The sequence below is a fragment of the Rhinolophus ferrumequinum genome, chromosome 18, assembly GCF_004115265.2.
Source record: "Rhinolophus ferrumequinum isolate MPI-CBG mRhiFer1 chromosome 18, mRhiFer1_v1.p, whole genome shotgun sequence".
Lineage (NCBI taxonomy): Eukaryota > Metazoa > Chordata > Mammalia > Chiroptera > Rhinolophidae > Rhinolophus > Rhinolophus ferrumequinum.
The window spans coordinates 23,115,395-23,143,249 of record NC_046301.1 but is presented as its reverse complement, the minus strand read 5'-3'; the positions used below and the strand labels follow the sequence as shown (position 1 = coordinate 23,143,249).

Below are 27,855 nucleotides of genomic sequence, written 5' to 3'. Positions count from 1 at the left end.
TTAACTGTGTGTGATGTGAGAAACTTTTTAAGTATGAATTTATTTGTATCATTTATGAGACAGAGAGACTAAGTGCACCTCTGCAAACTGCCTACATCAATGGCAGGTAACTAGAATGCTTTGCATAAACTGGGGGCTGAGATAGTACACAAAGGAAACTTATTTAGGATATTAAATAAGGCTCCTCTGTTGATGCAAAGTCCCCAGAATATGAAAACTATGAACAGAAGCCTCTACAATAGACTTGCAAGTTCCAGGTATCCCTTTCCACATCCAAGGAGAGGATACAGGCTATTGGATGTGATTGTTCCCACTGGGAACCTCTCAAGAAACACCCAATTCTGGACTTCTTTCCTCATCTGCCTCTGCATCCCTGTCTTGTCATTCATGAAAGGCTCTTTTCTTTATCAACCACTTAGGGAGCCAAGAGCCAGAGAAGAGACTGTTCACCTTCCCTCCTTGCCCTTGCTTCCTTCCTAAGCCTTTAATTCTAAACGATAAAGACACAAGCAAAAAAAGATGAAGGGCAGGAAGGAAAATAAACTAAGGGAGAAATATTCTCTCTAGTTACTCAACAGCCCTGAGAGAAATGGTCCACAATGGATAAAAGTTAAGGAATCTTAATTAGGGATTAGAAGTTCAAGTCTAATATGGTAATGTTCACTTCGCATTTATATATTCAATATTGACTACTTTTTTCACAGCAACCATGTATTAAAATAACTTCATGATTCAAGACATCTAATATTATAATTATGGGCATAATTGAGAACATATTAGTTATACATGTAAAATGCTATTATTATTCTCTATGAACCACTGTGTGCAAACACTACCTAACACTTTAATAAACATCATTCCATTTGTGCGCTGTTTAGTCAGCCTCTAAGTACGTGGTACTGGAGATACCTCAGTGAACAAAATAAGTGTGAACCCTACGCCTAAGAAGCAGGAAAACCATTGTGGAGACAGACAGCAAGCAAGTTCATGCACATTTAATGATTTAATTCCACTTGTGGTGAGTGCTATGAAAGAAGTACAGAGTGACTGACTGGTCACATCCTCATACCCTGTTTCCCCGAAAATAAGACCCAGCCGGACCATCAGCTCTAATGCATCTTTTAGAGCAAAAATTCACATAAGACCCGGTCTTACATTATAGAAGACCAGGTATTATGTTATATTATATTATATTATATTATATTATTATTATATTATACCTGGTCTTATATTATATTAAAATAAGACCGAGTCTTACATTAATTTTTGCTCCAAAAGACGCATTAGAGCTGATGGTCCGCCTAGGTCTTATTTTCGGGGAAACACAATCTCATCCTCAGGGAGGATCTCATCCTCAATTACAGATAAAGAGTTGTCACTAACATTTGTAACATTAAGTTATGCTAACTATAATAACATACAGCATCCTGAATAAAATGTTTATAATTATAGCTATTATAATAATGACTTGGGAAATTATTTTATATCAACCAGTGAATGAGGAAAAGGATGGGAATAAATGTGGAAGAAAGTCTAAATATGTGAGAGGAATTTCACTAGCAGTGTTGTATTCCTCCACAGAGGAAAATTCCTCCATGCAGAGGATTAGAGACTTTCAAGACGAGACATGCACCCCACCCCTGGAACACCAAGATACTAACAGAAGGACAACCTGCAAACAAATCCAAGGCTTACATTTTCCAAAGATATGCTCCGTATTTTACAAGACATTGTTAATTTCAAACACTTGGTCCCTTTGTGTCCATGAACCACTCAAATAACCTAGAAATCTCAACATCTTGATGTCAAGCCACGTCCAAGATTACCTCTTGAACCTAGAAGTAACAAAAAAATCCTAATCAAACCAAGTACCCTGTTTGTTTTCGAAAATATTTCCACTGTGCTCAAAAGGCACTAAATGGTAAGAGATGAATGTCTTCCATCAAGACGGGCTGCTCTAAACTAGAACTCCCATCTGCATGTACAGCCAGGTTTCAAAGTTGCCACAATCAGGTAATCTTAGATTCTATAGAATGAGAGCCCATGGAAATGGAATGTCCAAATGTATAAAGCTGGGCATTTCTTCAAAAAACATGTGATAAGTCGTCTCTTGCTTCTCTCCTACCAGGGGTGGTGACTCCAATAACTTGACAAAGATCCTCTGAACTAAATACTGCAAATGTCTCTTAGTGAAGAAAAGAACTCCTTCAAATTAGAATTCTAAGTCCATGGGTGTCTCCTGACAGCTCGCAACGGAAAAGCTATCAGTTGACTTATTACACAAAAGATGCGAGATTTAAGGAATTCAGAGTGGTGCTAATGGGACAGCCAACCTTTGAATGGACCTTAACGTGGCTTCACTTTAATTTTTTGCTGTCACAAAACTCTTATAAAAAAATTATGTTCTCAGAAATAGCAAATCCATGGGACTTGTGCTACCCGTGACCCGCTCCACATCCACTGTAAACCTTCCCCCTCTGTGACAGACCTGCCTTAGGGAACAGCATAACAGAGAGTTCCAATAGCCACTACCCACCAACTGTAGCAGGCACAAGAGTCAGTCTATTTGCCAGTCCTGGTTCAGACTATCTTACCTGACATTCAAAATGCCATATTCTATGACATCGAATGGATCCCATCAGACTTAAGCTGTCGCCATTGTTAAGACCTGTGTTTGACAGTGCCAAGGAATATGGATGGAACAAGAAGAAAAAGAAGGCTAAAGTCACCATCAAGTCAATTATACCATGTTCACCTTCCTCAGTTTCCATCTGTATATAGTACAGATAAAAGATTTCACCAGCCAATCACTGACCTTATGAAGAGCAGGAGCCAAGACTGGTACCAAGAACCCGTTGTAAATATAATTTACAAGCTGATTACGAATCAAGGGGTGAGCCACCTAAGAGAGAAACAAGTCGTCATGAAAAAGACAAAGAATTTAACCTTTAGGTCTTCTTAAAATCAAACATTTCTGTGTATATCCTGAATTCAAAAAGGAAATCCAAATTTTGGCCATTTAGTCTATGGTTAAAGAATAATTCAGACTTCAAATCACTGTATAATTTTTTCAGATGGTTTATTCCAGTATAAATCGCTTGGACTTTCAAATTTTAAAGAAATGGTAATTTTAAGTTTTTACTTATAAACAGACAGTAAATATACTGAATATGTATAAGGACTCAACTTAAAATTAACTGGAAAGTATAATTTTTGCCCCATTAATTCCATCTATATCCCATCACGTCTTGTGACTAATTTAAAAAAAAAAGAATATAATGGTCAAAATGGACAATTAAATACATTTGTTTTGCTAGCAGAAGAATTTTCTCATTTCGAAGGTGCATTTTCTGCTACTTATTTTATTGGGAGGAAGGCATTTAGAAAATCTTTTTATAAAAAATAGATCCTATTCAAAAGCAGAAAACATATCAGAGGTACAACACTGCCTATATTTGATTTGCAAAATATGTTTAACATGGATAACCCTTAGTAATATCTTTTATAAGTAGTATTTTCAATAGTACCCCCAAACAAAAAAAATCTTAAAAATATATGGCCTCAATTTCAAAATATAGTATAAAATATGTAATTTCTCTGTTCTTAACATGCTAGTTAGCTTTACTTCTTTCTTTAAAGAAATAATAAAGTAAACCAATAAAATAAAAAGCAATTTCTAGGGAAGTGAAGCTAGATCTTTAAATTACTAATAATCTCTCTGTGTGTACATTTGGGGAGAAACTAATAGTTCCATCTCTTTTATTTCCACACACTTCAGCAAGAAAATGTTGATAGACTGTAATATTAAAGGAAAAAAATAACTTAAGATGTAATCCACTTATCCTATATATAAATAAAACTTCCTTTGACTTAGCAATAAAAATGAGATGGGAACCAAAGTAATTTACTTGCATTTTCTTCCAGAAGCTATTTCTTTATTTGGTACATAAACAGATTATAACTAACATTTTTCACCTTACAATCATCATAAAGAAAATTTGATTTCTTAATAAATCCAATACTGAGGTGATGTTTATGCAGTATAGAAATAAAACTTTTTTTGATGAAAACTTACTACATTCTTAAATGTATATAAAATCTGATTTTTATTGAAAACAGTAACAAGAAATCCGAAAGTAAAAATCTAATCAAGACGCCAAAATATACTAGAGTTCATTGGCTGTTTTTTTTCCCGAAGCAGGCCAATTTCAAAGCAAATTTAATTTGTGTTGCTAAGAAGATGCTTAACTTCTTCTAAATTCAATTGGGATAACAATATTTTTTATGTAGTATGCACCATTAAGCAAAATAAAGTGTTTTCCTTTGTAGACTCCCCAAAAGACCTTGAAATAAAAGTGGTGTAATTTGGAGTACTTAGAAGCCTAAAAATATCTATTTAATGAGTCAGACATTGAACTTATTTTTGATGGTTAAGTGGATAATCAAGACAGAATTAACATTTTCTATAAAGAAGATAAAAAACAATCTACTTTTTTTTCCTCAAAACTTCCCAGAAACCCAGAAACTAACATTTTTGCTCATTCAAGGACATTCAGTATGTTGCAAGTCGAGCATCAATATTCCATAAACATTTATAGAAATAAAAAAGGGAACGTGTATCAACTATCCTTTACATGCTCGTTCTCTGCATGGACCATACGACGGGTCCCTCTGTTGTGCTCCAGTACCTGGATGACGGCGTTGCAGAACTCCAGGGAGTTCATGAACTGCACTAGAGCGGGGAGAAGGAGCCAGTCGTCCTTCAAAAGGCAGTGCCACTCCTCGCCTTTCTCTTCCAGCTTTGTAGGCAGGGAAGAGTAGAGACCACTGAGCCCGGTTGCGAGTACCTGAGTTCAAAAATAAAAATGTAATAAACTCTTTTCCAAAGTTCTTAACCTGCAGCTAACAGCTCCCAGTTGAGTCCAATGCCACTGGTCCAAAGGCTGCACTTGAAGTAGCTAGGTATTAAAAGTATTAAAGGGTGTCTGCTAGCTAGGAAGGATTCAAGTGGAGATGGCGGAGAAGGACAACTCCAGCAGAGGCAGCAGCAGCACCCCGGGTACCTGGCTAACACATGCACGTTGATATGGGTTGCTTATCTCTTATGCAGCGGCATATGCTGGGCTTGGGTGGGCGGAGTGAGGGAGAAACATGCAAAGATGAAGAAGACCTGATTCCTGCCCCCAAGGTGTTCAGGAGACGGGCACACTCATAACCAATGCATTACAGTCAATACGCTGAGTGCAAGTACAGAGAAGGCACACACCCCAGTCGATGGGAGGAAGCCGTAGGCCAAGGCGGTACAGGGCAGATCTCCCAGGTAAGAACCATCAGTGGCTTTAGGAGAGATTCCTGCAGACACGTTAAAGGTCATGACTGACACACATGTGCACAGTTTAGAAAGCGTCTTTCCCCCCCAAATCAATACATGACGTTTATTGCATCTTTAAAACATCACAAACAAGTCTGAGGAATCATTTGACATCTTTGTGTTTCTATTGCTGGAAAGCGTAGATCTTATTCATCAGTCTGTGAACTGTTCCTTTTTCAGAAACATAGATACCATCCAGAAATGTTCTTATATCCTTGTTTTTAACTGTGGTGGCTTGTTGAATCAAAGCAGCTGAATTTAATACAAGTTCAGTATCATTTCCTTTAAGAATTAACTCATCTTTCTAGGCTTGAGATACTGAACAAGCAACACCTGACCTCATCTGAACCCTGTGGAAGTATATTTCACCCAAGAAATTTCGGATTTCAACAAGAGAACCATTCTCCTGCTAACAACGGTGACAGGTAACAACGGTGACAGGGAAGTGAGAACACACAGACCTCATCGTGTAACGGAAGCCCAGGGTACCACCCTTGACCGTGTTCTGTATGTGACTACAGACAGCGCAAACAGGAGCCAGTTCCTTTCTATCTCCCCGCCATTTGCCAACCCAGAGCCTCTTCTTTTTTCCCCGAGGAGTTCTAAAAGGATGTGACTGAAGTCCCCCTGCAGGATGCCTATGCCTCCCTCCAGAGTGATGTCCACATTTTCTGGAATGTCCACCGTCTGATTGCTGAGAACGGTCTTCATCCTCGCAGTAGAGGCAGCAACGAGCTCGACAGTACTTTGATCCTCACAAGTCACAGCTAGAAGAACTGGTGGTCATGGGTCACTTAGAAGTGATGGCAATAATTCAAACAGAGCTAAAGTGGGTCTAAACTGAAGCATCAGCAGTAGTAAAAGGAGGAAATAAATTTGAGATTCATGTGGAAGGTGGATGTGAGGGTGATCTAACTATGACATCTGTCCATCCAGTATTAATCCAAAGTCCCTGGGGTTTACTTCCTCCCTCGGTGCTCTGTTCCTGAAAGGAAACTGACAGCGTTTAGGCTTAATAAGGGAGGCTGAATGAGAACTCCAACTGTCAAGTTATCCAGCTTGGTGGAACACACTTGTGCTGAGTGCCTGTTGATTTGATCTCGTGAAATATAAGTCCAAGGGAAACAATGAGTTTCCCAGTACTGGAGGTCTCCCAGCTGGGAAGTGATGCCAGCCAAACAGCAGATACTGATCGGGCAGAGGTGCAAAGGGCGGACAGGAATGGCACAGAACTGTGAAGTGTTCGTTCATCTCAAAGTCCAATAAGAGCTGAACAGGCAATTATCATAGTGTAACAAATGCTCAGAATACATAATAGAAAATATATTGTACTGTGGATATATAAAGACCCTTAGCCCAGACTTGGGGAGTATGGGGGGTTGTGGCAGGAAGTGTCCTCAGAAGGGATGCCAAAGTCGCTCAAGAATAAATAATAGCCAGAAAGAGAGTGTCGGAAGGAAGAATATTCTAAGCAGAGGATGTACAAAAGCTCAAAGGAGAAAGAAGAGATGGCACCTTCCAGGAACTAAGTGCAGGACTATTGGGGTGTGGAATTAGAGGTGGAAGGAGTCTGACAAGGTAAGCAGGAGTCAGATCCTGCAGGGTTTTGTAGAGCAGGAGAAAGCTTGAGGGACATTCCAATGGAGAGGCCAGTGGGCAACTGTGTGGGGCTGATGCTTAGAGAGGGATCCGGGATAGAGAGAGAGATCTGGAACCATCCATACGTAGATGGTACCTCAAGCTATACAGGCCAGAGGAAGAAGGCAAGGGAGGTTTACACAGATGAGATATGACAAAATAATCCAGTTTCTGGCCTCAGAAACAGAAAGTCAGAACGAGGTGTGGGTCCAGGTATGTTGAACTTGGAAAAATTATCTATAAATTCATTGTTGCCTCTCCTGTTCCCTTGTTGTGCTCTCACAGCACCCTCTGGATTTGTGTAGCAACTGTCATTCTTCCGCTTCTTCGTTTATCAGCTGTCTGCCCCATCTCACCTGGTCTGACTTGCTCACTCCAATTCACAGTGGAGGTGTGGATGATTTGGCTAATGGGTAATGCTGAGTACCAGATGCCAGCAGTACTTCCCTTGAGTAACACATCCAGCTTGACAATAAATAACGTACAGCCCTGGCCTGGGAAATGGGAACCGGGAGGTCTTAGCACAGGGAAACCAGAAGACGCCAATGGGAAGGAGGGGTGGAGATAATACGGAATAGGAGTGGGAAGGGCAGTGAGAGACACAGATGAACCATTTCAATAGCAGAGAAATCAAGATTATAGACATTTCTCTGTTCTGTTTCCTAGTGACCTTAATTCACTCATTCACTCACTCATTCATTAAAGAAGAATTACTGAGCACCTTTCAGGCCAGGTAATATGGTAACTACAGGAAATACAACAGTAAACAACATAGTGCATTTCTCTGTTTTTCAAAATCAAGGCATCTGTGGTCCCAAAGGAGAATGTCCCCTATTTAAAGTACTTAATTCCTTGTCAACATACCCAAACAAATCACTTTAATTCCAGTTTTGAATGTGACCCCAATGAATTGCCTGTAATAAATTAGAAACCTCTGCCAAGAGAGAACAGAGACCCAAAGTTCTCCTTCAAGGGAAATCTAACCTTGATACCACATTTTAAAAATCAATTACATTTGCTAACTCATGCTAAATTAACCACAGAACAAAGGCCTTAATTCTGCATACTCCCAGTTCCTTAACTGCTTTGAGGCTTTGAAGATGAATTCATAAAGACAGGCTTAATTTGTCTGACTAAAAAGCTGGGAATAACTATTTAGTATATCAATATAATTACAGCAACATTAATCTTCAATTTACATATATCAGTGACAGTAATTAAAAATAACACTTACCTAATAGTCACTTTTTTAAAAGAGTATTTTTGAAAAGGGCATGGCTGAGATGCAAACAGAAGCCTGCCTGTACAGACTTCTTGTGATAATGCAGTTGTGATAACTGAACATGGATTCCTGTCGTGTTCTTGCCACTAGACGTGGAGCTCGAGAACGTCTCTGCTAAACTCTTTAGGCAAAGAAACACGGAAGAAAATATGCTGCAGAGTAAAGAGAATTGCATAGTCTTAAGAACAAGGTTCCAAATCTTTACTGCTAAATATTTTTAGCCTCCTGGAGTCTAAGACTTTGCTCAGAGTTCAGATTCATTCACCCAATCCACTTATATTTCTAGAGCATGGACTATGGCTCAGGCACCATGTGAGGCTGGTGCTGGGGAAAGAGCAATGAACAAGTCAGACCAGGGAGGATGGAGAAGACAGATGATAAACTAATAAATGCAAGAACAACGATTACTACCCAAAAAGACAGAGCTGTGGGAACAGAACAAGGGAAAAGGAGAGACAACAACAAGTTTGTAGATCATTTTTCCAAGAGTTTAATGGAACAATCGATTTACTTTTAAATTTTACTTTATTTTTTTAACAACATGAACAGGTTTTATTTATCACTGTGAAGAGTCTGACTTTTAAACAGATTCTTGGACTGGGGGCTCATACCCATCAGTTCGTTCAACTTTAGCACCTGTCTCATCCCCAGTAACTTTTTCAGAGCTGCTACCTTCCCTATGAAGCTCCATAAGTTTTCCCAATTCAAACTTGGGCTTCTTCAGCATTTTGACTTTTCTAACAAAGACATCATGAAGCAGATACATGGACTGGCATACATGTCTTTCCCAATGCTCTTTGGAATCAATTTATTGACCACTGCTTTCAAGTCATTTGTCTGCACCTCTTGGGTCATGATTTCCATCATCTTCTTCCAGATTTGGTGGACCTGTTGATGCTGAGCATAAGAAGTCTTCTCAATCAGATTGTTACTTTTTTTCAGTGAGACCAACACAGAGCAGACGAAGCAAGTAACCATCGGCAGTCTTGACATCAACATGAGCTCCAGTCATGGTTGGCCATTTTTTGACCATGGAGCACATTTTGTCACAGGTAAAATCCATGCCATGGAAATCAGTCAGGTAATTTTTGCCCTGAACATCCTCAGTAATTAACTTGAATTTTCTAAATGCAATTTCATCATTCTGCAGATCAGCTAGGCTCACTTCAAAAACACGACCCTTGAGACCATCAGATGAGATTTTGGTTCCTTGAGTCCTCGTGACTAGTGTTTTCCCAATATTTCCCAATATTTCCCTGATAGCACCATAACGTGGTAGTTGTGAAAACCTACCAGATTTTAGTACCAGACTACCGTGGTTTTAAACCTGACTCTGCCATTTATAGGCACTTATTAAGTCCTCAAGAGTTCAGTTTCTTCTGAGTTGCTGCAAGGATGAAAGAATATAATGCATGTAAAGAGATGACTATCATGGTTTACACATAGCAAGGTTTCCGATGGAGGGAAGAAAGATGGCACAGAGCACTGAACACGTCAGGGAAGGTCTATCTTTAACTGGAAATGTCTGATAGAACCCAGTTAATTTTAGCAAAAACAAAAAAAATTTAGCAGATGGCTTTAGTCTGAAGCTAGCAGCAGAACAGCTGCTGGGAACCATTTGATACACCTTGCCAAAATAAAAAGCCTCATAAATTTTACATATGGGATAAATAACTTTCTACCTGTGGCTGTGTATCTAAAGGTTACTTATTTCAATTTGCATTTCCTAATTTATGTGTATGCTGTTTTCTACTTCTGCCGATATGTATGACAAGGGCTCAATCATCAATGTTTGGTTTAAAAAAATCAAAAGAAGACAGGGACATATAGTCCCCAACCATTCGTTGGCACTAATTTGTTCCTTAGAGTATCCTCATTCTCCGTCTTTTCTTGGAAAGGCACATCTTGAGATAAGAGGCAGTGCAACCAGCAAACTCTTCCTATCAACTACAACAACACAAGTTTCCAAAAGTGATCCGGTTTCCTGAAAGAGTCATTACTCTTCCCAAAGCCTGACATTAACACACTTTGACAATGATACTAATTAGAGAAAGATTTTTGTCAATTGTGATCTTTGGCCAGATTAATAGAGTACGATTTTACGTTCAACATAAAAAGCCCCTTTTTTAAAAATTATGTTGTCAGATGTAATTATAGAAAGCTGAGTACAAATGAGATTATGGGATCTATCCTGAAGGGGCAACTTAACAGAATGAAGCTCTATTGTCCCATTCTAGCAAATAAGGTCAGCTAGCGATGTTGGTTTTCCCTCCAATTTTAACGAATTGTACAGTGCTTTAAAACATGTTTTTATAAAAGCAACGATTACTCAGTGAAATCTGCTTATAATATACTAAGTGGAAATGTAAACATTAAAAACATGCTCCATTCAAGTCCTAATAAATTTAAATGTTTAAGTATGAGATATTCCAAACACATAAAACGTAACAGAATAGAAACCATGCCCAAGATTTAACAGATTTTAATATTTGGCCATAATTTCTTCAGGGCACTCTTTATTTTTTCAAAAAATAAAACATAATAAATAGAGCTAAACCCTATACCAATCCCATTACCACCGCTTCTCCTTCTTTCACCCCCAAAAGTAACGATAGTCTTGAACTTAGTCCATATTATTCCTATACTTGTTTTGTATTTTTACTGTATTTAGGTGTATCCAAAAAAACAGCATACACTAGGATTTTGTGTCTTAAAATTTTACATAAATTTTATGTAAATACTAACATACTATATGCAACCTTTCGCTATTTAGTTTTCTAACTTAACATGTTTTTAGACTTATAGGCATTCACACATATAGATAGATACGAGTATAGAGTCACATGCTAATATATATGATTCATTCATTGCCAGTGCTGACTAGTGTTCTACTGATATAGAACAAATCAGTTTATCTTTCCCTTAATATATTTCTATTTTTCTGTTCCTCAAATCACTAATCTATTGAATATCTTTGTGCATGTATCCTTGCAAATGTGTGCCGGATTTCCCCAGGGCAGGTACCTGGAAGTAAACATGCAGGATCACGTGGTATGCAAATATTCCATTTTATTAAATATTACCACATTGCCTTCCTGCATTACTGTACCAATTTATATTCTCAAGAGTTCCTGTTTTTCCACACCCTTGACAGCTCTTGGTATTATCAGATGTTTAATGGTTAGCCACTCTGATAAGCATTCTCTGGTACTCCTTGTGGTGCGATTTGCATTTCTGATACTAGGGAAGGTGAGCATACTGTCATATGTCTTGGCTTTGGGTGTCTTCTGGGAGTTGTCTGATCAAATCCTTTGCCCATTTTTTCTCAGGAGTTGTTTCATCATTTTCTTTTAATTTGTAGCATTACAAATACTTTTGTGTATTTTGAGTACCAAACATTTGTAGTTATGTGTATTGCAAAGATCTCCCAATCTGTGTTTTTTTTGTCCTTAATTCCAGTTTTTTCTTTATGGTTGGTGTTTTATAGGAAATCTTGGTATTATATTATTTGTGTACAAGGTAGTGGTTAAGCACCCGGGTCCTTGAGTCAGACTGCCCAGGTTCAAATCCTGACCCTGTCTCTTACTAGCCATGTTCACAGCTTTGGCAGGATATAGAGCATTAGTCTGCTACCACAATGGCTATATCCAGTTTGGAGCATTCTTGAAGAAATCTGAGCAATAACACAGCAAAATCAGAATTCTTTTAGGAATTTAATCTGATGGTGTAAGATGGGTGAGTGTGGGAGACACTGAGGAAGTAAGGGAGACATATAGGGTGTAGAAACAAGTGAGTTGGGAAATGAGAATGAAAAGGGGGAGCTGGATAGGAGCCACATTGTGGAGGTAGAAGCTTATTTGGAAATAAACATTTTTTTTTTTTTTTGAGGGAGCTCAGAGAAAGGGAAACTTGATATGTTGGCACAGATGAATGGAATCAGTTCTTCACTTTCCATCTGACTATCATTCTTTGCACAATTTTTTATTCCATTGGCCAGAACCCAGAAGAAAAGAGATAACTGGTACTCTTAATTTTTTAACTGAAATTCTATTTTTCAAAATATTTTACTGATTTTTTTTTGCCCTGAAATAAATATTCACCAGACACTAGGTGACCCTGGTTTATTAGTAAAAATAGAAATTTAGCAGTATAAAGAAGATGACTGCTTTTGAACCTCAAAGCAACATATAGTATGTTATTCACTAGGGTTGCTATTAGCATTTTGAGCAGGTCACTTCTTTACTGTTCATTCCACAAACTACTGGATATTAAGCCTCCCTGGCCTCTGCACACTAAGTGCCTGTTGATCTCTCACCTTGGCCACCCCATGTCCCTATGGCAACCAAACACACCCCACATACATTTCTAAATGTCCTCTAAGTGCCCTCACCCCTGGTCAAGAAATACCCATGTAGCGTTAATTAACAATGAATCTTGTGGCAACTTGTGGCAACTTGCCTGGCTTTTTCCAGAAAAACTCACTAATGGTCTAAAACACTATTCCAGCAGAATCAGGCATATTTAAGGCAATATAGTTTATAAAAAAATATAATGAGATGAGTGGTAAAAAGACCAGACAATGGAAAAAAGCTAGAACTGTTCACTCAGGTAGGAAAATAAAAATAGCTGTTGCCCAACATAACTGAAAAACCGGAAGAAGATATAAATGTCATCTAAATCCTCCTTCCAATCAATCAATCAATCAATGCCCCTTCCAAAGACAACACTAACTCCAAAAAAAAAAAAAACCCGAACCCTACGGCATCTTAAGAGTCCCAGACAGCTCCCATTATTTTCAGGGCTACTTCAACATCTGCAAAGGACCTTACACTTCATTTCTCGCCATACCAATGATTAAGAAACTATATAGAGTATTTCTTGCTACCTCAAACTGTAAATATGTATTTAGTTTTTAAAATAAAATCAGTATCTACAATTTTTTTTTGTATCTACAATTATGGTCATTATTTTGCTGAGAAACAAAATAATTTGTGAAACCAGCTGTGAGGGGTCTCTTCACATGCCATGATTCGTTGGTGCAAAATCAACCTGAAAAGCTACAAATACAGAAAGTGCAGGCCTTACCGATCGCTCAGGATATGTTCTTGGGAAAACCTAAAATAGTTTGTAACCCAACAGAAATGAACCAAGATGTGGTAACACATATAGTTTCCTCCGTTGCCTTATTTTGAGCTGACACTGAGCCAAATAGCATCTCAACTTAGGATTGCCCTGCTCCCTCCAAAAGATTTCCTCTAAACATCTTTCCATAGAAGGTGTCAAATACAAGTGGCTGAAAAGGAAGAAAACGGTGTTTATCGTTAGCATACGAGAGGAAAAGAGGAGTGCGGGGAAACATGCAGTGAGACGGACTTACTGGGCAGAAGTAGGTGTTGTCCACAATGTGATGGGCCACCACGCTGTTCTCGGCAGAGAGAGACATGATGAAAAGTAGAGCATCCCGGGCCTGCTGACCTACTGTCCCCTCTCGGTGAATGAAAGGAATCAGAAGGGAGAAGATGAGGAAATTGGCCGCCCCTTGGTCCTCACTCGTGTGGAAGAAGAGTTCCAGAATGGATGGATCTTTGGCAAGGATGGAACAGAGCTGATTGAGCAGGACGACCAGCTTCCCCTCCACAGCCGGGGTGGTTGTCCCTGAGCAAGAGCTCAGCAGCATCATCAAGGGCTTCAGAATGGGCTTGTGGTGCAGCAGAGGCTGATGAGACTGCGTGACCAGCATCTCGTACATCTTTAGCTGCTCGATTTTAGTATCGTCCGTAAATTCCCGTCTCAAGCTCCAAAGGAAGAGTTTCTCCATGATGTTCTCAGAGACCACAAATTCCAGAATTGGCCCCATGGCGGCATCCTTGGCTTGCTCTTCAATCAACAGGAAGAGCATGTGTTCTACGTAATTCTGCACAGCACTGGCCTCATCTGGAGGGATGGATCCATATTTTGCCTGGGTGTTCTTCAAGGGGTCATGCTTTTCTAAGATCTTTACAACCTGTAACCAAATCAAACACCTGATGTTTATCGTAATGACAAAAACACATCACCGACTGTACCAAATCTTCACAGAAAATGCAAGAGCCATGGCCCACGACAAGGTATATGTGAGCATTGTTTCTCTCTCTCTCTCTCTCTCTCTCTCTCTCTCTCTCTCTCTCTCTCTCTCTCTCTCTCTCTCATAAAATGAAGGGGTTAAACTATAGAAAGAAGATGTTTAAAGATGCTCATTTATAATAGTTATAAATTTGGGCAACCTGTCAAAGAAAGGAGTATGGTTATGGAAATTAAGCTACATGCATTCCTGAGTCTATTATCCCGAAGACCACTGAGCAAAATGAAAAACTCTAAGTGATACGTGAGATGGGCACACTCTTCCACCACACATGCCATGCTAGGAAGGACACTGATGAACAGAAGACACATACCTAGCAGAATCAACCCTAATATATGGCATATGTGGAAATTAAAATAATGAAGGTTTTGGACTCTCTATTTCTTTAAGCCAGAAAATGTTCTGAGATAACCAATTAGGAAACAAATCCCTAGGATACAGAATTCTGTTTGGAGTAATAAAAAAGTTTTGGAATTAGTGGTGATGGTTGCTTAACCTTGTCAACGTCATTGAATTGTATACTTAAAAATGGTTAAGAAGGCAAACTTTGTTATATATATTTTACCACCACAAAGAAATCAAATGACAGTAAAAAATGAATAAATCCCTAATTAGGTCATGGGACAGCTCTGGTGTTTCTCTCCCGTATCACTGCTGGCCTTTGAATGCTCCTACCTCTCTCTGACTTCTAGTTTGGGACCTGGAAATTTAAACAATCTTATATCTGAACTTCCATGTAACTTTATGTCTTGGAATTTTGATGACAATATTCGTTCAATTTACTTTCTTTAAAATATAGACACCTGATAATTTTTCAAACAAATGTTTTCAATCAAACATTGATAACTTCATCTTAATAACTTCATCTTAACTTCGTCTTAGTTCCTTTTTGCCTTTCTCAACTGCATGCTATATCAAATGTTTGTCTTTTGCAGTACCCTCCTGGCCCAGTTCTGTAACATGCTGTTACATGTTCTGTATTAAGGTTACAGAATTTTTGCAAGTCACTGGGGAAGCTGGCAAAGGTACAGTGCTATGTCAGCATACATGAGAGCAATGACGGGAATTCATTTCTCAGGATAAGGTCTGTGTTGTTCCTCCATCAGACACAGGGCAAGGGGGTCTTTATAGACCAGGCAAGTAATATCCTTATAGAATGAACAGAATTCTACAGAATGTGTAATTTCTATCAACTTCCATTATAAAATTAATAATGCTGTCACAAAGGAAAAAATCACCCAACACCTTTCAGTTGACATTTTCAATGAGAAAAGCCTTCAGTTAGCAGCTACCTAGGAGGTGCTTGACTCAGTGACCAGTGGGCCCAATTCACCCACAGGACAGACACCCTCCTTCTCCGCATGCCGGATTCCAGAGTGCCCCGACTCCCCCCAACCTCCAGAAGCTGTCCACAATTCTCTGAAGGCCTGACCACCTTGCAGGCAGAAATGCTGGCACCCGGGTGTCCTCCTTCCCCTTTGCTCTGGCCTTGACCACATCTCACAGAGGGAGACACAGAGCCACAGGTGCCAAAGAGGGCTCCATCCCAAAACAGCACGATCTCCAGCCCAAAAGCCCTGACTTCAAGGCTCCACGTTCTGAAGAACAAATTAACCACGTGCTTTATCAGTTCAATAATTTCAAAGTCCACATATTGAGTTTACTTATGAGAGCCAGCTACACAGTTAGGCCTTGGGGTAGAAATGTAATTACACTTCTCATGTGTGCTCAGACTGTGTAAACTGTCTAAAATTGGGACGGTTCATTATACATTGATAGTGGCACAAATTAACTCAGTCTTTCCGGAAAAAAATCTGGCAATACATAACAGAAGCTATAAAATGGTTCCTGCCCTTTGACTTGTTAATCTCACTTTGGAGAAAATGAATGAAGGAAGCAACCCAAAAATAATTTGTTGAAAAATGTTCACACCAATGATATTTTCAATAGTGAAAAATAAAAATATTATTGACCCAAATAATCAAGAATAAGAGAATGACAAACTCAAAAAGTTACATCACCATACAATAAAGGTATTAAAAATAAACACTAAGTGAAATCATATAAGCACTTGCAAATGTATACATGAAATAATTTAAGTTAAAAACTAAACATACTGATCCATAGCTGTATAATTAGAAGTGAGTCTGAAAAGATATGAATAATGTTTTAAGGTTAATTAGTTCTTCTTTCCTATAAATTGATCTAATTTCATAATGTAAATAAAAATAAAAGTAGACAAAGTAATTTTATACTAATATTTTTAAAAGGACCAAAACACTGAGTTAAAAATAATGAATAATTGGAAACCTTCTAATTCTCAGAAATTCCTAAGCAATGTAAATTTATACATATGTATAGGTATTTATATTATATGCATGCATGTAAATATTTATTACATATCTAAATGTATACAGAAGGTGCCCAAAAAATGTATACATATTTTAAGAAAGGAAAAAACTGTAATAATTGTAATACTCAATATGTACAGATAACAGAAGAGGAATACAAGTCACATTTGACTTCTGCAATTATAAGAGGTGCTCAAAATGGTTACCATCAGCATCCAGACACTTCTGATTATGGCGAAACTACTGCTTGAGCATAGATAGCATCTCTTAAAATGTGTATACATGTGTTTGGCACCCCTGGTGTATGTAATAAACACCAAAACTATTTACATGATCACAGCTTACGTTTTTCCCATGAATTAATCTTCATTATTTATTTCAACGTATTTCTTCGCAAACAGACCTACCATAATTTTTGCTATGAAAAAATCTAAAACAGACATCTGAGATTTTTATCTAGAATGCAAACTATTTAACAGCTGCTAAGTGGAAGCATCTTCACCCTCTGCACAGTAGCTCCTCTCCACTGCCTTCTGGGTTAATGGGCAGAGAAACATGAGAGCAGAGCTAAAATCCCCCACGGAGATACACAGATTGTTGATCATCTGGAATGGCGCAGACCCACTGACAGCCCTTTCTGCCCTCCCAGCCCTGGCCAGGGTGGTTGCACTGCCCGGAAGATGGGTGTGTGAGTCATGGAATACACAACGCTCAGCAAAGTATATAGACTATTATACCTGTGCCGGTCGTCACATGTCCTTAATCTCTCTCCTTAGGTGTCAGGACCCTCCCAGGCTACCTCCCTTTCCCTTCCAGGCAGACACACCCATGACCTGGTTTTACAAGTGGGCTCGGGCCCACACCCTGGGCCTGACTCCTATCCTGACAAGAAGTGCTAACAGCCTTCTTGACTAGAGCACAACTTGTGCAGAAAGGTCAAAGAACTGATCTGTGTCCCAAGTTTTCTGCCCAGATGGTGTCACAGTTCTTGCAGTTTCTGAGACTGATTTCTGATGTAACCTGGACTTTCATGATTTTTTTTCCTTTTGGGCCCATCCATCTCCAGTATTCCTGTCCCTGATTTCTACTCACTGCCTAGTTTCACCTGTCTATCTACTCTGACCTTCCAGTCTTATGGATCCATGATCCCAGGCTGCTCACTGTGGCTTCCCCAGGCCCAGCCCATTCTCTGATCATATCCTTTATCTTAGACTTTCAGCCTTGCCTCTGATTTCCCATCCCTGACTCCTGCTCGGCAATATATCCTCTCAGTCTCAGGGATTCAGTTCAGGGAAAAATAAAACACAATTAAGGGAGCTGGAGGGACCCAAGCAGAGAAGAGTGAAAGCAAGCAGCATACACTTTGTAAATATTTTCTTTACTGAGTAAGTTCACTTTGCTAGGCTGAAAATATCATTTAAGAAACTAATCAACTCCTGATAAAGCCCACGCTCATTAAGTGAGTAAATCAGCTGAGATCAAAAATAGCACTGTAAATGTTTTGGGGATCATAGTTAGGCATTGTTGATCTACAAACTTAAAAAAATACAAGCTGATTATATGTGTGTGTGTGTGTGTGTGTGTGTGTGTGTGTGTGTGTGTATATATAGAGAGAGAGACAGAGAGAGAGAGAGCCTAGATCACATATAGATAGATCCACTTGTAAGTTATTACAATTCTAAAAAGAAATGCACACACAAAAAATAAAAATAAAAAGGACCAAAAAAAAAAACAAACACCAAAATGAATAAAAAGAAATGTACAGAAAAAAAATCAATACTGTGAACAACAGCATACAAATTATCTGACCAAACTAACTAAAATTTAACCTATCTTCAAAGTCATTTGACTTTAAATATGAGGATTATTGGGGCTAAATAATATGAACAAATAGTATCTTTCTTTTATTAAGGAATCAGCTCTCCTATCCTTAGCTCTAATGATGGCCTCCATCAGTCAATAACAATGGCCCCTGAATTTCAAATATTTACACATTCTAAATAGGAAGCTCAAATGCTTTCAGAATGAAAGATCTACATGTATCAGATAATCACACCTCAAGATGACAAATGATTATTCTTCATGATAAACACAAACGTTTCTCTCTCAGATTAGCTTTGACTCCATCTTCCTATTGTTCTATGCCACACATACACACATGTATCAATGGAGGATTATATTTGCTACTTAGAGTAGAGCCTACTTATTTCACATGAGTAAAACCCATACCTTCCAAATCCTTTGGAATGCTAAATTAAAGTGGCATTGTGGAAAAAAATTTAAAAAGTTATTAAGCAACGTTTTCGATCACACAGAAGAAGTGCAGGATTTAGAGATCTTAAACCAAATAACTACAACAAAAGTACCAAATGACTACAACAAAAGTAAGTTTCTATCCAGTTCTTTATTCATTACTTAATAGCTATGTCTTTCAATCTGGGGTATTCCTTGCACACCTATTCTCATGGGGGGCCTTTACTGAGTCATTTCTTTTTGTATTAAGATAAAATAAAATACTAATAGATATATTCTTGCACAAGTTGTTTAATGTAAACTCCAGAGACTTATTTAAATCTGGGATAAAACAGGACAAAGCCAGAGCGACATCTACGTGCCATACCCCCTTGGGACCAAAGGTAGTCTAGTATTTACTGCAGAAATGTGGTAGGAGCTGCAGTTAATAAAATAACATAAACTAACCCTAAGTTAGGCATATATATTTTTTAATTTAGGTATTAGGGAAAGGACTTAGAGTAGTGATCTATGTAATAATATTCCAGAGCAAAAATAGACTTATCACCGAGTACACAGTTGGTGACATTTCAACACATTCAACCACTTGAAAGTCACGAGTTTACACCTTGGCCTTCTAAGAAGCATAACTTTTGTTCTGTTTTACTTTCTACTGCCACGTTTAGGGCTACTTGAAAAGCTGAGAAGAGAGAGAGAATTTTTTTAAATGTTAACAATTGTCCCTTTACTAAGAATATTAATCAGAGTTCTCTAATACTTCCCAACTTTTCATCTCTCAAAGACTTTACTTAATTTCTATCATTTCATCTCGGATAAGACACAGACCAAAGAATAAAGATGAACAGAACAAGAGAATGAGTGTCATGGAGACGAGATTGAAATGCACATCTCAAATCCATGTGGAACTGCTATAGTTCTTTAATAGTCAGGCTACTTGTAGCTCTACACAAGATCCTATACTTAGAACATATGATCTATTTTTCATTACAGTTTTGTGGGAAGACATTTGACTTAATGAACTAATCTAGATGATTCAGTGTTTCCTACCCCTAGCCCTCTCCAAGAAGAAAAAGGCTACTAAACCCGCTGGCTTTTCTTCTTCCATCCCCATTACTCTATTAAAGCACTGAAATTTTGTTAGCTTAAAAAAATTGTATAACAGCTAATTTTTGCAGACTGAGGGTGGTAAGGAGACACTTTGGGCTATTAACTAACTAGAAACACAAAGAAATGTGCATTGCGGATTGATTTTTTTAACCCTTCTCCCCTGTTCTCCTGGCTCTAAGTATATAACTAATACTGATTCCACACTTGAAAAGAAAGGATAGAGAAGGAATAGAGCAAGGTTCATGCTGCTTCACAAAGTACAACTGTGCCAGAAAGAATAGCTGGTGTGGAGGGTTTAATTCACATAGCAATATAGTTGAATAGTTTATTATCTGGTTGTCCGAGGCTGCTTACTTCTTGCTCTCTCTGCCATTCAGAAGAAGCAAAAACAGGAGATTAAAACAACAATGTCCTAGACTATAAACTGTTCTTATAGACTAAAAATCACACTCTCTCCCTCTCTCTCTCTCTCTCTCTCCTCACTGATCATTACATGCAAATCCAAAAATCTTACTAGTAGCAAATTATAAAATGTTTTAATAGCAGTGTATGTTCAAAGCTGTATTCTAAGTCACCTAGCTCTTCTAAAGTTGTATTTCATATTTCCTCTTTCAGTTCAACAGTTTATTGAACATCTGCAATACTCGTATGCTTATGATCTTCTTGGCACTGGAGATGTAGGTAAACTGCAAATGGTTTCTGTCATGATGTGCTAGTAGTGACACAAGAAGAAGCTGGAAGAAGATACTGTACCTGTAATTTTAGTAAGAGGTGCTTGGTATAAGAGTGAAAAGAGTCGCCAGGAGGCTGCTGGAGCAGAGTGGGAGCATAAAAGAGCACGGAGAAGGTTAACCAGAGGAAATGATGCCCCAAATGAGTCCTATGAAAGGAGGTGCATTTAACCAGGGGGAGAGATATTCCAGGCAGAAAGAAGAGGAAGCGCCTAAGGCAGAGAGGCATTAAAATAGCATGATGCCTCCGCCCAGGAGTGAGGGTGGCTAAGAACTCCAAGTAATTTTACATTTCTGGAGACTGGAAGAGAAATGAGGAGTGAAAGAGGCCAGGACATAACGAACCCTATGTGCCATCCTCATCTGCAGCTGGCCAGATGCCACTGAAATGTCCAACTAAAGGAATGATCCAGTCAGATCTGGGTGTTAGACTCATTGCTCTGGCAATTAATGGTTCAAGATGGCATCTCAGGTGAGAGGAAACAAAGGCCAGATCTGCTTCCTACAGCCTGGATTCTCCAGGGTCACTATCAGGAATTAAACTACTCCTGAACGTCCACAATGGCACTATTCTGGGGATGTTACGGGATCACTGTACGAAGAGGAACAGTGTGGAAACTCAAGTGCACTCCTGGGTTGCTCAAGCGCTCTCCCATGGACCGTCCTGAATCACAGGCTGACTGCCTTGGGTGATGGTTGGTTGTAATAACTAGCGATTCCTGACAGATAGCAAGGTGTAGGAGGGTAGGCGAATATCCTCCTCCATCAAAGTGTGCTTTTTAATTCAAGGTCTGCGAAAGAAGCTACTTAGTAAACAGTAGAACAGAACCTGTCAAATATATGTTGATGATGCTAAATTTATACTGAAGTCTACTAACAAACAGAAGCACTCTGGATAAAAAAGTGTTGCACTTGCCAGCTAATGAAACATTTCAGCAAATAAAATGTTGTCACCCAGTTCTGTCTATGCTGCATTTCTTACCAGCCTTACAGGTTTTCTTGGGCTGCCTCAGGGGAATCCAGGGGATACAGTCACACTAGTCACAGACGCTTATGTCAGATTTTAGCTCATTTCCTCTGCAACTGTTCTTCATCCACCCTCAGCTGAACAACTTATAAAAAGAGTGGTAATGAATGAAACTCCAAAACAGTGCACAAATAGCTTTTATTCCCATCAACTGAAGGTTTCACTACTGATCTCACATCTAGCCCCGCATCTCTGCCGTGCCCTGACTTCCCCACCTTTTTGACCATCCAAAAAAGTCAAAGCTGAGCATTTGTTTCCAATATCCCTTCTCTAAAATGTTCTTTTTCTTTCTGTCAAGAACTTTGATTCTCACAGACATGCCAGCAAATCTTACTTCTTCCATTTCCCAGGCCATTTCCATCCACAACAGTCCCTTCCCTTAATTCTTGCAATGATTACTATTCATTGTATAATAATGTATCTCACAGTGTAACCCAAATTAGCTTATACGTTGTTTAAAGGCCAAGACCAAAGCTTATTACATTCCTACATCCCACTTGTGATGCCTACTGGGATGGATCTGAAGTTTGGGCTCAGTAAATCTGCATTTAATACTAATCTAATCACATTGATAGCCACATGCATTTCTTCAACCAGTAGTTTGGTTCACGAAGGTAACAGAAAGCCCCTCAAGAGCCTTTGAAAGTAGACAGACTGGGGCCCTTTCCAGATTTATTAAAAAGGAAAAGTCAAGACTAAAGAGGAAAGAAACTTGCCCAAAGTTAAATGAGTGGCTGAAACAAGACCAAGAGTGCCCTCATTTTATGAAAGGATTTATTTACTAACTAAACACCATTCCCTCTGACAAAGTTATCCTTACTCTCAACTCAATGTTTGTCGGCATTAAATGGAGGGTGCTATGCTTCAGATAACCTAAAATGTCTGATAATGCTGAAGTCATTCATATTGCATATGGAAATGAATAATATGATTCTGGGACCAGTATTTACTCCTTCACCAATGTGAAAGAGTATTTATACCTTCCTGAATTAAGATGCTCTAACAAGACCCCTTTGTTAACTTTGGAGAAACCTTGCCCAGGACAAAATCTGAAAGGACAAATGATCTACCATCTATGTAAAATCAAGAAGATGATGATATATCATGTCTTTGAAGAGTGCTACAGAATACTAAATGGATGACACACAGATACCCCAGCAGGAATGATTACAAACAAAGGTGTTATACACAAACAAATGAACCAAACAGGGCCCAGAGCAAAGAGTACGTACTAGAATGATAGACGTCTTCAGCCCAATGAAACAACTGATGCTGAAAATGCTCTCAACATAAAACATCTGACGGTGCATTCTTACCAGTTTTAAAAAAAATGAGTATAAATAAATATACACATACTAATAAATGAATATATCATGTCTATATTATAAACACAAAGTAGAAATTATTAAAAGATAGAAATAAACCTTTTAAAATATTCCTCTATATATTCCTCTAATATAGCCTACTAGGCACGTTCCTCATGGTTCACCAACCCACTTTGGAGCCAGTGTTTTAAAATCCTTATAAAACTACAAAGCCAAGAGTAATTATTACTAGGAAAACTCCTGAACTATTTTCTTCCCTTTGCTAAAGTAGATGTACCCTTAATTTCCAGAGGAAACCCATACTGTAATGGTAAAAAGTCAGAGAATGGGATATGAATAAACAATTTTGGAAGCTTTTCACTGGATAGTGACAAGAAGCTACAAAGTGTACATGACCCAGAGCAGTATTGATTTTGTTTTTTATCTAAACCATGTGCCCTATAATTGCTGTGATTTACAGGCTCACTGCTTTAATCCATGTGCTGTTTCCGGCCACAGGAAGGAACTGGTTAGTCATTAAAAATCTGTCACATAAATAGCTGCTTACCAGCTCACCTGGGGAGTGTAATGTTGAACAAGTAGTAAAGAATGCCAGTTTTATTTATTTTACTGCTTGTAAATTCCCTTAGGAAAGGGGTGAGCTGGTAAATTTTCTGAATATTCAACCCTTAATTATCCATACCAGCAGATCAGAGAAGAGTCACAGAGTAGTCAAAATGAATAATCACAAAAACTTCTATAATCAGGTTTGTAATGAATTCAGAGACCGCCCAACATCTTCTTTCGTGAAATTACATAGGACTACCAGCCTGAAAAATGGTAGAACACAGAGGTCGAGGGACCAAGATCTAAGCACTTGCTTGGAAACTCACTAGTTCTATAACCTCAAGAAGTTACTTAACCTGTATAATCTTCCATTCCCTCATCTGTAAAATGAGGAAGCTAATCGTACTGCCTTATGGGTTTGTGGAGAAGATTAAATGACATAAGGCATTTGAAGTATTCAGCATAGCATTTGGTAAATATCTAACAAAAGTGTACATTAGTATCGTTAGAGGGTAAAGTCTGGGTGGAAATCATCAGAGAGAGGGAAAGAGAGAGGATGTAACCATGGTCAAGTATATTGAAAGTGATGCCCAAGTCACTTTAAGTCCAACTGCTGTTTTTCTAAAAACATCTGAGGAACATATGGGTCCTTAGTTGCTTTTGTAAAAACGATGGGTTTTAATCAGATACCTAGTCTAGGGAAGCAAGAAGAGAACGTTGATTTTCTTCATACCTAAAAGGGTTTTCCTCCCTATGTTTCTGGAAGCCTAATTACCTGTCACAGAGGTAGGAAAGTGTGATGGAGGCTTGTAGGGCTACCTAGACCAGCAGAGAAGGTGAAACTCATACATTACCTGCGCCCAGTGGTTTTTAAATACAATCAAGCAAGTTTCCGGGTCAACTCCCTGCAGGCTCACAGCCTGCTGGAGTTTGCTTCCTGTTGCAACCGATGACATGATAAACCGTCATAAATCAATGCTTCTAAGTCATATTTAATTTTCATGGAAATTTGGCAAGCAGTCACTAACTTTCAAGTATCACATCAGAAATGGAACTTCTTCACATTTCATTGTCACCTTCCAAAACCTGTAATGACAACAACAAAAAAGACATCTCATCATGTTCATACATTAAAAGGACATTATTAAATTTAAAGCAAAGCACAGACGTTCTCAAAGTCCAATGCAGAAAAAAAAAATCTATAAAATAGACATTTCTACACAGTCTAAAGTCTTCCCTATTTTCTCTCACCTTGCTACTAAAAATATAAAATAATGATGCTACCAAACCTACATGCATAAATTAAACAATTATTGGGTTTATTCTCTTCACTACCACCAACCACAACCCCCAGGATTATAATTCTAAATCACCCAAATCTAGTTTCTATAATCAAGAAACTATGATGCCAGTATCTGTGGAGTTCAAAAACATCCAGAAACAGGAAAACCATTAGTTAATAGTGACAGAAATAAATGATGCGATGCAACTAGGGTAGTTATAAAACAGCACCCAGACTCCTCAATTCAACATTACTGAAGTTTTATTTTTTTTATTCAGTGACTGTCATGATGGAATTGAAAACATTCTCGGTCATTTTGTGGCTACAAATGAAGTTAAGATTTTTGGATTTTGTGAAAAATAATAGAATTCCAAGTAACCTTGACAAATCAGAGATAGAAATGATCCATCAAAAACAAGATAGTGCTTTCTAGGTGTGAGTAAAAGGTAGCACACTTACAAATGAAAAATGAATTATGTGGCTAAAATACAAAGAAAGTCTGACTACAACAGACTCCCAGTAGGGAGAAAAAAGATAGTGAGGTCATAGAGTATGCAATGAATGTGATCCAGTGTGGTCCTAACTCTGATAGAAGAACTAAGAGAATGTTGGTATCTCACCAGCTTGATCAACTCAAAAAAGGACTGGGTATTGTTCAAAATATTATTTTTTAGTGTACAGATTGGAGAGAGTTAGAGAAAAATAATTACATTGTAATCATTAGAGCACTAGAAAAGAAAATCCATGAGAAAATTTCCAGACTTATAGTGTCAAAGGAAAAACAAAAAAAACACTGATCATCTGTTCCTGCTACAAACAATAAATGTGAGAAGGGGGCGTAAGGTGATTATTCAGGTTAGATTTCAGGATGAAGTTCTTTGTGGGCTTTGGATCTAAACACTGGAAAATAGTTAAGGAATATTCAAAACAAGTGCTTCCGTTAGGGGTAAGAGGCCAACCATTCAACATTAAAGGATTATCTATCTATCTATCTATCTATCTATCTATCTATCTATCTATACACACACACACACACACACACACACAGAGAGAGAATACTTGCAAGAATTAATAATTCTGAGGAAAGAAACACTTTCTAAGGAGAATAAAAGAGGACTGAAGAAGCGGAAGCCCTGTTAGACAGAGGGCTGTATGTACTACGGGCCTGAAGGAAACAGCTTGGATATATCTTCTATGACTATATTGCATTATTTAAACTCGTGAATTCCCCAACGTATATTGCGAATAATACAAAGTTGTTTTCAGTAAGACATTATTCACTGCCAACCATGGCCCTTTACCACTGAGACGCACGTTTTATCGGACCCATCTGGTGTTTTAAAAATTAGGAGTGGCCGACTCACACAGGCAGGTATGTGTTCCCAGTCCCTATGGCCCCCACCGTCCCCACCGTCCCCACCATTCCCTATGACCCCACCGCCAGCCTCTTCACCTCACTTTGGTTACCAGACTAGCCCGTATAGATAACATTTCCGCGTGCAGCTTTGTTTTAAGTGATAAGAGATCAAACAAGTTCTGACTCCACTTCCTCGTTGTCCTAAACGTACTATTTTTGTGAAAATGTCCAGGTCTTTTATTCAGATGACATAGTGATGTTAATGAGGAAAGTCAGAATTTTGGGGTTATCCCAGAGGTTGAAAAAGTAGACGACTTTGATTCCTTTGATTCTAAGAAGACTTGAGATTCCTTCCAGCCCAAGGATTCTCAGATTCTTCTTCAAAGGCATACATACATCATGCCAATTGCCTCTGAATCAAAATTAGACACATGTTCTCTAAGATTCTTGAAGTTAGTTCTCAAAGGGCCTTTACATGCAATCTTTTCAGAGAGTGAGACTGCATGACGGACAGGAACCAATATCTTAGCTATGGTCATAAACTTACAAGTTCGTTTTGATGGAAACAGAATGTCTCTTGATTCCCAGTCCGATGTGCTTTCTAGAAAACTATATCCTCCTTTGTCCTGGCGAGAATCCTCGGCTATATTCACTTCAAGAATCTGAATCTTCACTGAGAAAAGTGCATCTCACTAGGTGGATGCTGATCCGATCATACTTTTAAGGCAGATGCCGAAAGACTCTAAATGTGTCATGAATACAGAAACCATAATAACATCGAGTGAACTTCGGTGAGAAAAGAGGAATGTCAAGCAAGTCAAGCACGCCACGTTTGAAAAGGGAAACACCATGCCAGAAGATTCTATAAATGCAAATACTACCTAATACACCCAGGGACCACAGAGCTGGGTCTTTCCACTCTCTCTTATTCCCTTGTTACAGTATTAAATCACAGGCATGTCCCCAGGGCAATAGTGAACTGAAAGGAAGAGACATCACCATATTTATGAGAGATGTACAAGGACATATTTCCTCAAGCACCAAGGTTTTCAAAATAGTTCTGCATCTGCCTGGTACCAGGCTTTCCTTTTTTCTTTTTGCATTTTTTCCATTTCAAGCTTTTTATCGAATGAAAAGCTCTTCGATCACAGCTAAAAGTCCCAAGTGAAGAACAGAGAAGGACAAAACGAAGAAAAAAGCTGTGAGTAGGTAAAAAAGGCAGCAGTCACTCGAGCGTGTGCTTGTGTTACGAGCATGGCATTGCTGGCCATTTCCCCTTTCCTGCCCTCTTCCCTCTTCAGCCTAAGGTAACTGAAGCTGGGCACGTTTGCCACTCTTGGCACATATTCAGTCTCTTCTTCCCGTAAATACACACATGCACACCCACTCAGATTTCATGCATGAGAGAGCGCTCTAGAAACCATCCAGACTCTAACGAGTGATTTTTTTTTTTTTCTTCAAACA

General features: G+C 38.6%; 1 protein-coding gene across 2 annotated transcripts in view; it reads right to left on the bottom strand.

Moving 5' to 3' along the window:
• FHIP1A (FHF complex subunit HOOK interacting protein 1A) overlaps positions 1–27,855 on the bottom strand; it is a 193,005-nt gene that overhangs the window by 55,491 nt on the left and 109,659 nt on the right. For both annotated transcript variants that reach the window (XM_033133927.1, XM_033133926.1), the window contains 4 exons: positions 24,607–24,838; positions 13,669–14,295; positions 4,689–4,847; positions 2,816–2,902 (listed from right to left, as the gene is read on the bottom strand). In XM_033133927.1, the coding sequence (XP_032989818.1) occupies positions 2,816–2,902; positions 4,689–4,847; positions 13,669–14,295; positions 24,607–24,708 (975 nt within the window). In that variant the 5' untranslated portion in view covers positions 24,709–24,838. The remainder of the gene's footprint in view (positions 1–2,815; positions 2,903–4,688; positions 4,848–13,668; positions 14,296–24,606; positions 24,839–27,855) is intronic.